The sequence below is a fragment of the Bubalus kerabau genome, chromosome 2 (genome assembly GCF_029407905.1).
Source record: "Bubalus kerabau isolate K-KA32 ecotype Philippines breed swamp buffalo chromosome 2, PCC_UOA_SB_1v2, whole genome shotgun sequence".
NCBI lineage: Eukaryota > Metazoa > Chordata > Mammalia > Artiodactyla > Bovidae > Bubalus > Bubalus kerabau.
Genome location: NC_073625.1, coordinates 92,204,333 through 92,220,496, shown reverse-complemented (window position 1 = coordinate 92,220,496; position 16,164 = coordinate 92,204,333). Strand labels below are relative to the sequence as shown.

At 35.3% G+C, this 16,164-nt stretch overlaps 2 protein-coding genes across 15 annotated transcripts in view; both read left to right on the top strand.

The window, feature by feature from the left end:
* Positions 1-5,274, top strand: part of SENP7 (SUMO specific peptidase 7) — a 185,782-nt gene extending 180,508 nt beyond the window's left edge. For 13 of the 14 annotated variants that reach the window (XM_055567971.1, XM_055567972.1, XM_055567975.1 and 10 more), the window contains 2 exons: positions 236-386; positions 3,457-5,274. In XM_055567971.1, coding sequence (XP_055423946.1) covers positions 236-386; positions 3,457-3,594 — 289 coding nt within the window. In that variant the 3' untranslated portion in view covers positions 3,595-5,274. The remainder of the gene's footprint in view (positions 1-235; positions 387-3,456) is intronic. The other variant, XM_055567983.1, reaches the window with a different exon arrangement.
* Positions 5,275-5,402: 128 nt separating this feature from the next.
* The window catches only part of IMPG2 (interphotoreceptor matrix proteoglycan 2), a 75,089-nt gene continuing 64,327 nt past the window's right edge, over positions 5,403-16,164 (top strand). Inside the window, exons 1-4 of the mRNA XM_055567965.1 lie at positions 5,403-6,586; positions 7,041-7,292; positions 13,034-13,200; positions 15,949-15,980. Of these exons, the coding sequence (XP_055423940.1) occupies positions 6,406-6,586; positions 7,041-7,292; positions 13,034-13,200; positions 15,949-15,980 (632 nt within the window). The 5' untranslated portion in view covers positions 5,403-6,405. The remainder of the gene's footprint in view (positions 6,587-7,040; positions 7,293-13,033; positions 13,201-15,948; positions 15,981-16,164) is intronic.

The window sequence follows — 16,164 nt, the reverse complement described above, 5'->3', positions numbered from 1 at the left end:
CCCATAGACTGTAGCCTACCAGGCACCTCTGTCCATGGGATTTTCCAGGCAATAGTACTGGAGTGGATTGCCATTTCCTTCTCCAGGGGATCTTCCCAACCCAGGGCTCGAACCCAGGTCTCCTGCATTGTAGACAGACGCTTTACCATCTGAGCCACCAGGGAAGTCCTTGTGTAAGTTTACATAACAGTAAAGAAATTTCTATTCACGTCACTCTACTTTTTGTTGATTTAAGGTATTTAGAGGTAGAATGGGAAGTTAAACGAAAAACTCATCGTGAATTCAGCAAAACAAACATGGTGGACCTGTGCCCTAAAGTTCCTAAACAGGATAATAGCAGTGATTGTGGTGTGTATTTACTGCAGTATGTGGAAAGCTTCTTTAAGGTATGTAAAGATATAAATAAGTTTTTTATTCACAGTTACTAGCATATAATCACAAATTACTGGGCAAGCAAAGAAGCAGGAAAATGTTAGAGGTAATCAAGAAAAAAAAAAAAAAGACATAGAACCATATATAACCCAAATATTGGAGTTAAAAGATAAGAACTTTAAAATAATTTGATTAATTTATTGGAGAAAATAATCAAAGATGAACAATATGGGTGAAAATGGAATCTGCTTTTAAAAAAAGTGTTGAGTGGACATTCTAGAACTGAAAGTGCATACTGATATATCTAAAATTAAGAACTTACTGGCTGGGTTTAATAGCAGACTGAATACAACAGAAGACAGGATTAGAGAACTTTAAAAAAGGACACTAGAAAGTATCCCACTGTGGCTAAGAAAGGAAAAAGCATGTAAAGAAGAGAGCAGTGCAAAAGAGACAAGTGTGGTACAGTCAAAAGTCTAATTTACCTATAATTGGAGTCGCAGATGGATTCGAGGCAGAGAGAGAATAAGACAGACAAAGTTGAAGAAAAATTTCAAGACCAAAGACTTGTGTATTGAAGAATCTCAGAAAACCATCAGCTACATAAGTACAATGACAAGAATGGGTATTATTTTCTAGCTTGTCAGAGATTCTATAGGAACTGTAGCAACATTAAAAAGAGTTTTAAATAGTAAGGAATCACTCTTTTTTTTTTTTTAACTGTTAGCTTATTACTTCAGTCATAACCAATATTATTTATGAAAATGGCTGTAGAAACAGGATATTTTTGACCAGAGGCTTGTTTAGATAATCCTTAAATGTACTTTCAAAGCATGAAGGTTATAGTATGCAGTTACAACTTTTGGTATAATTGGGGAGAATTGATTATAGTAGAAGATGGTATACATTATGGAAACCACTAAATGTGTTATTATGTTTTTTTTTCTTTTTTTATTCTACACTGGAACTGCCTTATAGGATGAGAATTCTGATCTTCTAATACTCTTTTCAAAGAGATTTGATTTTATTTTTAGATTATCCAGAATGTCTTATTACATAACATATTCTGAATCTGCTTTATAATTCTACTTTATGTAGCCCCAGTCTGTAGAGTATATATCTAATTTAGGTTGTAGCACCACTTAAGATTCCTAGGGGGTGGGGAGCTCAAAAAGCTAAACCTTGTGTTTCACAAATTTGTGCACTAATATAACAGACAGTGGGTGGAAGAAAACAGGTTTCAGGTTGATCACTCAAAACCTGTGGAACTTTGTAACTAGGCCTAAGAAAAACAACATTAATTCTAATAAAAATACTTGCACAGTTAAATCTCCACTGACATACGCTCCTAGAATCACAGTCAGCCCATTATTTCAGCTTTAAACCCTGGGATTCTTAATTTCCTTTTTAAGTAAGTCCTTCTTACATCTAGCTTCTAATAGTTTCATCAGATTTATAAACATGATCTAGGGTCAGTTCAGTTCAGTTCAGTTGCTCAGTCGTGTCCGACTCTTTGCGACCCCATGAATCGCAGCACTCCAGGCCTCCCTGTCCATCACCAACTCCCGGACTTCACTCAGACTCAAGTCCATCGAGTCAGTGATGCCATCAGTCATCTCATCTCATCCTCTGGCGTCCCCTTCTTCTCCTGCCCTCAATCCCTCCCAGCATCAGAGTCTTTTCCAATGAGTCACTCTTCGCATGAGATGGCCAAAGTACTGGAGTTTCAGCTTCAGCATCATTCCCTCCAAAGAAATCCCAGGGCTGATCTCCTTCAGAATGGACTGGTTGGATCTCCTTGCAGTCCAAGGGACTCTCAAGAGTCTTCTCCAACACCACAGTTCAAAAGCATCAATTCTTCGGCGCTCAGCCTTCTTCACAGTCCAACTCTCACATCCATACATGACCACAGGAAAAACCATAGCCTTGACTAGACGGACCTTTGTTGGCAAAGTAGTGTCTCTGCTTGAATATGCTATCTAGGTTAGTCATAACTTTCCTTCCAAGGAGTAAGCGTCTTTTAATTTCATGGCTGCAGTCACCATCTGCAGTGATTTTGGAGCCCAAAAAATAAAGTCTGATACTGTTTCCCCATCTATTTGCCATGAAGTGATGGGACCAGATGCCATGATCTTAGTTTTCTGAATGTTGAGCTTTAAGCCAACTTTTTCACTCTCCTCTTTCACTTTCATCAAGAGGCTCTTTAGTTCCTCTTCACTTTCTGCCATAAGGGTGGTGTCATCTGCATATCTTAGGTTATTGATATTTCTCCCAGCAATCTTGATTCCAGCTTGTGCTTCTTCCAGTCCAGTGTTTCTCATGATGTACTCTGCATATAAGTTAAATAAGCAGGGTGACAATATACAGCCTTGACGAACTCCTTTTCCTATTTGGAACCAGTCTGTTCCATGTCCAGTTCTAGCTGTTGCTTCCTGACCTGCATACAGATTTCTCAAGAGGCAGATCAGGTTCTTGATCTAGGGTAGTCTTCAGCATTTATTTGTTTATTTTCTTGAAAACAGGCAGAATTGTCTTTGCAGTTGCAACTTCCTTGTTAAGCTTAACATAATGGAAAATGTAGCAATTCTTGAAACTACTAAATTGGCTGTTTCCCTAGACTAAAACAAGGTACTTCTGTAGAATTTTCTGTTTTTTATCTGAGATTCTTCATTTACTCCTGGCTTTTCTCTTTGTTTTAATAGTACAAAATAGTAACATGTTGGAGAAGATTGTGTTCAAACCAACCTGACTTCTGTGTTGTACTGAATCATTGTTTACTAATTCTGTTTGCACTAATTCACTTAAATGAATTGTAGCAGAACATATGGTGTTTAATTTTGATGTTCGAAAGTTAGCAGTTTAATGAAAATACTATGAAGTTGATTGTGGTGATGGTTGCACAACTTTGAATATACTGAAAATCATTCGATTGAATACTTTAGGTGAATTGTATGTTATGTGAATTATGTCTCACTAAAGCTGTTGTTTTAAAAAGTTAGCAATTTCTCATTTCTTATAAAAATGATTTTTGAGCAAATTTGAATTATACTGCTAAAGTGATTACATTGTCTTTTCTCTCATTAGGATCCTATTGTTAACTTTGAACTTCCAATTCATCTGGAGAAATGGTTCCCTCGTCATGTAATAAAGACCAAACGGGAAGATATTCGAGAGCTCATTTTGAAGCTTCATTTACAGCAGCAGAAGGGCAGCAGTAGCTAGTTAATCTGTACAAACATGACACAGATGCTCTATACGATTACTGGAAAGCCGCTTACCGGCATTTGTGTTGGCCAGCTCACAGAGAAGAAAATAACTTGCAGTAGTTTTATAAGTCATTGTATATTATTTAAAATATATAAGACATATTATTAGAATTGTTGGGATCTGATAGATGGATTGGAAATGGGTGTAATATAGATTAATGTATTAGATAGAAATTAAAGTTTCATAAATATTTGATTCAAAATAATTTCATAAATATTTTCTGATTAAATATGATTGGATTATGCAATAGTATATGTAGTGTGGGAATGTTTTTGTAGATAATAAAGCTGTGTGATCTGTACTTCCACATAACTGGGAGTTGAAGGGAGTTAGGTCCTCCCTGGTGCCAGCCCCAGTGCTTGTCAAATTGGTTGACAAGTCACATTGTATTGTAGTTTTATTCTTTGCAGCTCAAGCATGCAGTATGAATACTATGTATTTTTTTAAAAAAAGAATTTAGTATCAAGGCTTCAGAAAATGCCATTTACGGCATCCCTTCTGTATAGCATACGAGAAAACAATGTTAGGATGGTGATAAGAATTCACTCTTTCAAAGCGCAGCTTATTTTTCTCAGTTGCTAAATGGAACTGTTCCTCTAATTGTTGTTTGTTTTGTTTCTTTTGCTGTCATGTGTGGGGATCTGAGAATTTAGTTCGTTCATTCAGAGTGAATTTGGAGCAAAAAATTTAGCTATCACAAAAAATTGCATATGTAGCTCAACTTAGTTTATTTGAGGTATAGCTATGTAAATATTGACTCCTATCCTACTCTGACATCCCAGAATATGTATACAGTTTCTGTAAGTATAGAAGATAAAACTGGTGTCTTCATAACTTTAATTAAAAAAAAAATCCTTGAATTCTTATATACTGTTAGGACTGAATACATAATTTTATAGCTCTGTTTACCCAGTATTTGTCTGCAAAAGCCAGATTGCTTTCATTGCTTTTATATTTTTCAATTGTAATTTTTAGAGACTTAAGAACCAGGTGGAGCATAAGTTTTTATTAAATGTTCTGACAGGTAACAGTCCTGAATTGATGTGATAATGATGGTATTACATATGATTCAACTCTTTACAACCTTCTAATGTTATCAGGAATATTTTGAGGGGACAATTATATTGTATTTTCTCAGATAAGAAAATTTTTTTAATAATATTATTTTAATCTTCTATTTTAGGCATCTCTTAGATTTATGTTGTAACTGTATAGCAGTGAAGGAAAGGCAATTTAAGATGAAGCTAACAATTGGGATGTTTTATTTCAGAATCATGTGACTTGAGTTAAGCCTTAGTGTCCTTATGTTTGTGTCATCACCTTTTTATTGTTAAAGATATTTGTCCTTTGGAGAGTTCCTATAAAAACAGTTATAATTACATGTTTCATTCCCAGTGTCTTTGTTGGGGAGGGAACTTTTTTAGATGACTATTCATTGTTTTGTATATCTAATTTTGGGAAAACAAGTATATAATACATCTTATTGTGACTTCTTAACTTTTGTTTGTATGTTTTTCAAAGATACCACTGTCCCTTATATGTTTTGAAGATTGTTTAAAATCCATTTTCGTAAATTCATATGGAAATAATGCTTTGAGAATACCAACATTTTATATTAAACATATTTCCAATTCATTAGGCTGAGGTGTAATTTTTTTCCTTACAAAAGGTGACCGGTTTTTAGATATAAATTTTAAATTGTGTGATACTCAGTGCATGTCATATAATTGATGCTTAGATTAATTTTTCTTCTGTTTTAACAGGCATATGCTAATTTTGATTGTCGGTTCAGGGAACATTTTTTGAGCATCTACTACTATCAGGAAATGTACAAGGTAGAAAAAAATGAATGACAGCTCTTATTCCTAGGTCATTTATAGTCTAATATGAGAAATGAACACATGAACAGTTTCAGTATGCTTGTTTAAAAAAATCATAGTTTCTTTGGCATCACCAGAGTGTGTTCAGCTTAGGGTATGTGTGTGAGTGTGATACTGAGAGCTGGTAGAGAGGTTGTAAGAGCGTTGTCAGTGGAAAGGGAAAGCCTTCTTAAAGAAGCTTATACTGATTTTATTTCACAATTCTTGGGATAAAAAAACAAACTTGACTTTGTTTTTAAAGTCATAAGCCAATCACTTAACTAGGATTTAGAAAAAGTTTAATACCTCTGTAATGCTTACACTATCTCTATCATGAGTTATTTTTACTATTCCTGTTCTATTTTATAGATGAGGAAGGAGATAGAAGTGGTTACAGTGGGAGATTTTCAAGTTTTTTAATCAAGGAGGGACAGACAGTAGCTTACAAGACAGTAGATTTATTATAAACAGAAACAGCTCCAAGAAAACTGATTTTATTTTATATGTAGTTCTCTATTTCTGATGTAGACAAGTGTAGTTGGTCTGGGCATTTTATGCTTCTAAATCAGTTGTAGAGAAAATCAGAGAATATGTAAATCTAATAGATTGAGAAAAATTGTAAAATTCTGAGTTGTATGTGTAACATTATTATTTTGGGGGAAACATTATTTTTATGTGGACTGCTTATTAAAGGCAAGGATAGTGTTAGTAAAGAGCTTAGCTGACTAGATTAGAACAAAGAAATTGTCTCTTCCCATCTGTCCTAATTAGCTTATCTCTCCTGCTCTCATAGCATGTTAGTTATTTCAGAAAAGAAGGGAGAGGTACTTTGAAAGGACACCATTTTTATTCAGCTAATTTATAATGATTTTGGAATGGTTGTTAGTTCTTAAACATAAACTTATAAATGTTAGACTTCTTCTGTAACAGTTTGTTACTGGACATTTCAAGGCTTTTCAGTTACAGAGTTTGGCCTCTCCTCCTCCTTTTGGTTTTGGCTCAAATGATTATGTTTCCTCATTTTGGGAAGATTTCTATGTGTATTTTGATATTTGTCCTGATAGAAGGAAACCTTCCATCGTTAACAGGTATTTAAAAATCTGTGTTACTTTTTAAATTTTTCTTTATATATGTAGTATATTTTCTCTAAAAACATTATTTGATATGATTGCTGTAAGGAATTGAATCAAATATTACTCTATCAGTCTTTAATATTGCTTCATTTAAACTGTGTGATAATTTCTCCAATAATTCTGGTTTTCCTCTTCATTAATGTTTCTTGATTCAGACCTTACCTCTTCTTATTTCTTGTGTTGAAATTGAATATATACTTGGTTTCAATAACTAACAGTCTTGAAATAAAGAGGAGGAATTAAATGGAGAAAAAATTGAATACGTCACTTCTCTTGAAGCATATAGGTCTGTAATTTGAACATTGAGTTAAAAATCCAGACATAGTGCAGATATCAGTTTTTGTTTATTTCCTCTCATTCTATATCTTCATTCATCATCAGAAGTTTTGTTTATGCTTTCACTCTGTAGCACAAACCTACTTGTCTTTAGAAGAGATCCAAGAACCCAAGAGTACAGTTTCTTTTCTCCAGACTGACTCAGAATCCACAGATTCTTCTCTATCTGCTAAAAAGAAACAACCTCTGGACAACAGAGAAACTGAGAGACATTGGTTGCTCAGAAGAAAGCGATCTACTTTATTTCCTAATGGTGTGAAAACTTGCCCAGATGAAAGTGTTACAGAGGCTGTGGCAAACCATGTGAAATATTTTAAAGTCCGAGGTAAGCAAATATTCAAACCCTTGGGCTCCATGGTGAAATTCAAACGTAGTTCAAAAACAGTTGTATTTCTTTACAATTCAAAATTTGTCATACTTTGGATAGAGACTGAACCAAATATTATCTTTCTACTAACCATGGAAAACAGACTTATTAAGAATTTGGTATTTATATAGCTTCAGAGAAAAGTTTATGTTATTTTAAGAGAGGACATGGACATGGTTTAAAATCATTTAAGTACTTTAAAAGTACCAGTTTATCATAAAGTATCACTTATATGTAGAGTGTAAAAAAAATGGTACAAATGAACTTATTTACAAAATAGAAATAGAGTCACAGATGTAGGAAAAAACTTATGGGAAAGATTGTTGTTCATTCACTAAATCATGTCTGACTCTTTGCAGCTCAGTGGACTGCAGCATGCCAGGCTCCTTTGTCCTCCACTATCTCCTTGTTTGTTGAATCTGTGATGGTATCTTACCATCTCATCCTCTGTTGCCCCTTCTCCTTTTGCCTTTAATCTCTCCCAACATCAGTCTTTTCCACTGAGTCGGCTCTTCACATCAGGTGGCCAAAGTACTGGAGCTTCAGCCTCAGCATCAGTCCTTCCAATGAATATTCAGGGTTGATTTCCTTTAGGATTTCTAGTTTGATCTCCTTGCAGTCCAAGGGGCTCTCAAGAGTCTTCTCCAACACCACTGTTCAAAAGCATCAATTCTTCTACCTTCTTTCTGGTCCAACTCTCACATCTGTACATGACTACTGAAAAAAACCTGTTAGTTTAGACCATACAGACCTTTGTTGGCAAAGTGATGCTTCTGCTTTTTAATATGCTGTCTAGGTTTGCCATGGGCTTCCCCGATAGCTCAGTTGGTAAAGAATTTGCCTGCAATGCAAGAGACCTGGGTTCAATCCCTGGGTTGGGAAGATCCCCTGGGGAAGGAAAAGGCTACTCACTCCAGTATTCTGGCCTAGAGAATCACATGGACTGTATAGTCCATGGGATCGCAAATAGTTGGACACGACTGAGTGACTTTCACTTCACTTCACTTCAGGTTTGCAATAGCTTTCCTTTCAAGGAACAAACGTCTTTTAATTTCATGACTGCAGTCACTATCCACAGTGATTTTGGAGCCCAAGAAAAGAGAATCTATCACTACTTCGACTTTTTCTTCTCCTTAATCTTATCTGATGGTATATTTAACCTCCTTTAAGAGGAAGTTCTCAGAGGTCTCTTTTCCCCTCCTAGAACCATTTCCATACTGATTCAGAAACTCTAGTTAAAAGAATGATTTACATCTTGACAACATTTGGTACTTTCATCCTTTGAAAAGATGAATTTTCTACATCTACTTGGTTTACTTTGTGTTGTAGTACTTATGTAGCACAGTCTCAATTTCATGGGTGCATTTTATACACAGTTCAGTATGTCTTATTTTTTTTAAGCAAGAACTAAGAAATATTCTTATTGGCTGGTGGGTCCAAATACTGAAACCAGCAGCAGTGATTTCAATAAAACTGTCACTGCTTCTACTTTTTCCCCATCTGTTTGCCATGAGGTGGTGGGACCGAATGCCATGATCTTAGTTTTTTGAATGTTTAGTTCAAACATTTTGTTTGAACTTAGTTCAGTGTTGAACTAAGTTCAAAATTTGTTTGAACTTAGTTCAAACAGTAGTTTTTAGCCAGCTTTTTCCCTCTCCTCTTTCACCCTCATGAAAGGCTCTTTAATTCCTCTTCATTTTCTGCCATTGGAGTGGCATCATCTACGTATCTGAGGTTGTTGATATTTCTCCCGGTGGTCTTGACTCCAGCTTGTGCTTCATCCAGCCTGGCATTTTGCATGATGTTCTCTTCATAGCAGTTAAATAAGCAGGGGGACAGTATACAGCCTTGTTGTACTCCTTTCTCTCAATTTTGAATCATGTCCAGTTGTTCCATTTCTAAGTGTTGCTTCTTGTCCTGCATATAGGTTTCTCAGGAGACAGGTAAGGTGGTCTGGTAGTTTGATGTGATTCACACAAAGGCTTTAGTGTAGTCAGTGAAGCAGTAGTAGATATTTTTCTGGGAAGGGGGAAATGAATATTTCAACATAGGTCTTGATTTTGAAGAGATTTGGAGAGATAATTGGATTATGCTGCTAAAACCAATTGTTTAGACATTGTTTAGATCCACTCACTGTTCAACCAAGGATTTTAGCTCTTTCCACTGAACTAATTCACTCTAATGGTTTGCTGAGTTTTTCCTTTCATAGATAATTTGATATCAATTGCTGTTTGGTATAACACATTTGAAGAATATCTCCATTTAAGCAAGAAGCAACTGCACTCAACTTAATGACTTTTGAAATTAACCAGATATTTAGGGATGCTTGGAGTAGGAAGTAATTAATAATATCCTCCCTTCAAAAAGTTATATTAGTAGTTGGACCTTTTAATATATAGCCTATAAACTGTGCATATTTAAAGTATATAGTCTGATTAGTTTTGACAAATGTATTGATCCTTAAATTATCACTGCAATTAAGATAATGAATTTTTCAGTTACCTCCAAACATTTTCTCAAGTGCCTTTATAATCCCTTCCTCCCTGAGCACCTCCCTTGACCTAAGAGCTGAGGTAACCACTAATCTGCTTTCTATTACCAGGTATTGTTTGCATTTTCTACACTTAGATATATGAATGTATTCATACTATGTACTCTTGTTTAGCTTCTTTTACTCAGTTTAATTGTTTTGAGACTCATCTGTGATTTTTTGATGTAGCAATACTTCATTACCATTTATTTTGGGGTATTATTACATTTTATGGATATACTGCATTTGGGGATATTTGGGTGGTTTTCAGTTATTGGTGATTATAGAGAAAGTGGTCATGAATGTTTGTGAAAAATTTTTTTGTGTGAACAATCTGCTTTCATATCTGTTGGTTAATTGGAATGGAATGGATGGATCACATGATAGTTCTATGTTTAACTTTTTAAGAAGTTGCCAAAACTGTTTTTCAGTGTAGTTTACCACCAGTGGTGTATTGGGACTCTTATTTTTCCACATCTGTGTAATGCTTGGTATAGTCGGTCTTTTTAAACTGTAACCATTCTAGTAGATGCAGCTTTCCTCATAGCTCAGTCAGTTAAGAATCTGACTGCAGAGTGCAGGAGACCTGGGTTCAATTCCTGGGTCAGGAAGATCCTCTGGAGAAGGAAATGGCAAACCACTCCAGTAACCATGCCTGGAAAATCCTGTGGACAGAGGAGCCTGGCAGGCTATAATCCATGGGGTTGCAAGAGTCGGACATGACTTAATAACTAAATCACCACATTCTAGTAGATATGAAGTGATATCTTATTGTGGTTTTAATTTGTGTTTTCTTGAAGGCTAATGACATTGAGCACTTTTTTATGTGCTCATTTGCCATTCGTGTATCTTTTTTGGTGAAGTTTCTATCCGAATGTTTTGCTGATTTAAAAAATAATTGGATTGTTTGTCCTATAATTGAGTTATAAGAGTTCTTTATGGATTCCAAATTCAAATTCATTGTCAGATATATATTTTGCATAAATTTTATCCCAATGTTTGGTTTATTGTTTTATTTTTCTTAACAATGTCTTTTGAGGAACAGTTTTAGATTTTGATATGTCAGATGGTTTTTTTTGCTTCATACTTGCTTTTGGTATTGGATCTAAGTTTGCTTAGCTCAGAGTCACAAAGATTTTCTGTTATTTTTTCCTGTAGAAGTTTTAGAATTTTTTGGTTTTACATATAGGTCTTTGATCTACTGTGAGTTAATATTTGTATTTGGTGTATATGAGTCAAAGTTAATTTTTTTTGTATTTGCATAGCCAGTTGTTCCAGCATCATTTATTAAAAAGATTATCTTTTCTAGCTTTTGTACATTTGTTGAAAATCAGTCTTCTGTGTATGGTGGATCTATTTCTTCATTTTTTATTCTCTTATACAGATTTATTTGTCTGTTTTAATGCCCATGCCTTACTGTCTTGATTACTGTAAGCTTTATAATAAGTCTTTGAATCAAATAGTGCAAGTCCTTCAACTTTGTTCTTTTTAAATCTGTTTGATTATGCTAGGTCCTTTGTCTTACATATAAATATTGTAATCAGCTTGCCAATTTGTACATGGAAAGCTACTGGAATTTTGATTTGGTCTGTGTTAAATCTGTTCATCAATTTGGGGAGAGTTGCAATCTTAGCAGTGTTGACTCTTTTGCTCTATGGATGGATCCCCTCATTTATTTTGATCTTTGTCAGTTTCTCTCAGCAGTGTTTTGTAATTTTTAGTGTTTAGATCTTATACATCTTTTTGTCAAATTTACTTCACATTTTTCATGCTGTTGTTAACAGTATTTTTTTTTAATGGTCTTTGATTGTTCCTTGCTAGTATATAAACATACAGTTGATTAATGTATTAATCTTTTATTCTGTAACTTTGTAAACTCACGTATTGGTTCTAGTAGCTCTTTCATATATTCTGTAGGGTTTTCTACATAGGTGATTATTTCATCTACAAATAAAGACATAGTTTTATTTCTTATCTTCCAATTTATATGTGTTTTATTTCTTTAAAAATTTATTTATTTATTTTAAATGGAGGATAATTACTCTATGATATTGTGATGGCTTTGCCATACATCAACATGAATTGGCCATAGGTAAACATGTGTCCTCCCACCTCTCTCCCCACCCCATCCCTCCAGGATTTCTTTTTCTTGCCTTATGCACTAAATTGACTGTTCCTCATGCTTTGGGCTCCACAATTCTGAAAGGAAACTGTATTACCCTAAAAAAAGACTTTGTTCCATTCTGGATTTCTCCATACTAGATAAGATGCATAGCCTGAGCCCTAGTACAGGATTCAAGACAGTAGTTTCATAATTTACATTAGAGTGCACTCATTCTGTTGCGTTTTCTGTGGATTTTAACAAATGTACAGTGACATGTGTCCACTGCTACAGTGTCATACAGATAGTTTCACTGCCCTTAAATCCATCAGTTTCGACCTCCTGTATCTTTCCCTCGCCCCAATCCCTGACAACCATAGATCTTTTTACAATTTATATAGTTTCACTTTTTCCAGAATGTATTATCATTGAACCCATACAGTATGTCACTTTTTCAGATTGGCTTCTCTTCCTTAGCAATATGCATTTATTTATTTATTTATTTTTATTTATTTTATTTTATTTTTTAACTTTACAATATTGTATTGGTTTTGCCATATATCAACATGAATCTGCCACAGGTATACACGTGTTCCCCATCCTGAACCCTCCTCCCTCCCCCCTCCCCGTACCATTTAAATGCATTTAAATCTTCTCCATGTCTTTTCATGGCTTGAAGCCTCATTTCTTTTTATCACTGAATTCTAATCCTGTCATATGGATATACCACAGGTTATTTGTCCTTTTGAAATATTCTCCGTATCAGCTGTACTTTGCTAAAACATAAACATGGATTTTTTTTTTTTAAGAGAAGCAAAAACCCCTGCCTATGAGGAGGTGAATCAGTTTCCTTTGCAAGGGAAAGGAGTGGGGAGTGCAGATTCTCTTCAGGTCTAGAAAGTTTAAATGGGGTGTACAGAAGGGCTTTGAATGAGAATCATCCCTATGTCCCTGCAGAATAGACCCTGTGTGCAAGAGTGTCTCAGGAATCTGAAATAACAGGTCCGTGGTCATTGTGAGAACCCTAAAGTCCTTTCCATAAAAAATACCTCTCTGTTTATTTTTCAGTATGCCAGGAAGCTGTCTGGGAAGCCTTCAGGACTTTTTGGGATCGACTTCCTGGGCGTGAGGAATATCATTATTGGATGAATTTGTGTGAGGATGGAATCACGACTATATTTGAAATGGGCACACATTTTAGTCAGTCTGTGGAACACAGAAGCTTAATTATGCAGGTAAATGTAGTAACAAGAAGAAATTACTGTACTACTATAGAAGCACATATACAGAGCTCAGGCCTAAAGGAAGAAAGAGTGAATGCCAGATCCCTACTCTTTTGTTGAATTAGGCTCTTCAGATGACTTACCACAGGGTGGCCAATCTTTGTATCTCTAGATCTGGCCATTATAATTAATAATCATTGTGAAGCCAGCAAGAACCTCAGGATTGTTTATAAATGTAAGTATTTGGAAATAATACTCTATAAAGATTTAGGCTAAGAATATTAATCTGTGAGAATCAAACATTCTTGCCAGAGTTTTGCATTTTATCAGTTCAAAGTTACATTGATAACTGATTAAAGATAGAGGGTATAGATCATTGGATAATGTTTAGTAAAGTATAAATGTGGTTCTAATGCATGAATTTGCTTACGTGGTTTCCTTGTTTTAGATTTAGTTTATTCTTAGCAAAGGATAAACAAGCATGCATATAGACAAATTATCTGCCCACCTTTCCTTTTTCATGTTGCATGTATTCATGGCAAGAGAAGGAAACTGTTTAGATCTATGTGATCTATGTGGTAGATTGCACATGCTGTGTGAGAGGCTTCTTATAGCCTTCTTCCTTTTATTCAAGTCCTACATGTCCTCAGCTCAGATGTAACTTCCTTCATAAGAAAACAACCCCCAACCCCCATCCTAGCAGATTTAGCTCACATAATCTTTTGAACACCATAATTCTTTATTCATTCTTTAGTATTGTACTTCTTACATTTTATTATTATTAGTTGTATATAATAAAATGTGGGCTTCTCTGGTGGCTCAGTGGTAAAGAATCTGCCTCCCAATGCGGGAGACATGGGTTCAATCTCGGAGTCAGGAAGATCTCCTAGAGAAGGAAATGGCAACCCAGTCTAGTATTCTTGCCTGGGAAATCCCACGGACAGAAAAACCTGGTGGGCTACAGTCCATAGGGTCACAAAAGAGTTGGAAACGACTTAGTGACTAACAACAATACATGTATATGTTGGCCAGTATATCAGAAGAGTAGACTAGATTTGACAGGAGATCAGACTAGAGGGGTGGATAGCTTAAGAAGTTTGTAGTTGATAGAAAGCCATTGAAGGGGTGTAAGTTGGCAAGTCGCAGGGGCTGATGGTACAGTTTTGAACTGTAAAATGGTTATTGTGGTTTCTGTACACCCTATGATAGATTAGAGGGGACAAGATGAGCAGAGATCAGTTGCTACTTGAGGCCTGAGGGGATGAGAATCCTACATAAACCATGAAGTAGAGAAAGGGTGCATAGGGGATCTAAATGGGAAAAGGATTAGTAGGACTCAGTGACAGATTGGATGGGAGTGGGCAATGATAAAGGCATGACCCTGGAAGCCTCCCAACTTCTAGCTTTGATGGCTACCACTGAGAACTCAGGCAAAGAAGCAGCTTGTAGACACTGACGGGGAGAGTGAGTTTGCTTTTTAATGCATTCTTTTGAGCCATCTATGAAATGTGAATTGCTTAATATTTAGATATGAAGCCCAGAAGAGTGGTCTGGGTTATAAATACAGCTATAGGGATCACCAGGCTTGAGGTAGTACTTGAAATCATGAGAGGGATTGAGAATGTTACTTAAGTGATCACTGGCTGTCCAAAAACTGAAGGAAGCTCGATTTTACCTTTTTTTAAAAAATTGAAATAAGGTTGATTTACATTGCTGTGTTGATTTCTGCTTTACAGCATAGTGATTCAGTTATACATATATACACATCTATTTTTTAGCTTGATTTTAAATATAACAACTGTTTACTCATAGGTGGTGAATTTATGTGGTTGACAACCTTTATTAGAACTCAGAATTCCAGCATTTTAAAAATAACTACCATGCTGGCCTATAAAATTTTAAAGCTAATAGTACAAATTGATTAATTGATGATTTTTCTGTGCTTATATGTATTGAGAGATTAATGAAAGGAAATAAAATCCAAGTTGAAGGTGTTAGATGATTAAAATTTAGAAAAAAAAAAGACTGGCTGAGATTGTTCTAGGAGAGTGTGAAGAGTAAAAAGAACAGTGAGTTATTTATAAATATCTTGAGAATTATTTAGAGTAATCATCTCTCCATTTTACAGATAAGAAAGTTGAGGCCTAGCAGCAGAGAAATTTTTTGGATTTGCCTCCATAGCTGAGAAAGACAAAATAGAGTTTGATTCCAGATTATCATATTGGTCTCAAAATAAAACCACTAGTTTAGACATAACTTGGACACAGTTTTCTTTGAATGCCCCAAAGGAATAATCCAACTACGGATACAGTTTATCTTTTTGTCTGAATTCTGGAGAATTAGATTTTATAATTATTTTATCTGCATGATGATATTACTCTATGATAGGAATTTCTATAAACGTAGTAGATCACAAAACACTTTGGTTCTAAGTCCATGGAAGATTAACGTAAAACTCTACCCATCTCTAACCCGTAGACCTTTCTGGAATGATTAGCAGGTAAAGTCTGTTAATCTGTGTCCATTAAGAGAGCACAGGGACTTTGGGGAACATACACAGAAACTGAGTGGTGGGTGGGATGTTCTGAGTCACAAAACAAACTTTGCATCATTAGTACTTTGCTTTAACTATTTAACTGTAAGAATAATAACATAGATTCTGTGTTAGGGCATTAGTGTTCTTTGTGCAATGAGTTTTGTTTACTGCTTAATAACTGTCTTTCACTCACATCATCATTTTTATATCTTTGTTTTCCTTAGAAACTGACATATGCAAAGGAGACTGTAAGTGGGTGAGTGTCTTTTTTCCCCCTAAGTTCATGTTTGGCAACAGAGATCTATCATACCTGTTCTAAGGCTCATCCCAAATTTAATGATTCCTTCCTATTTCTTGTCAGTTCCTGCAATAACCAGGCCTGTGGGTAAGTCTCAAAGTCTTTTCCTCATCTGGAGGCCACTTCCCTTTCCAAACCACCT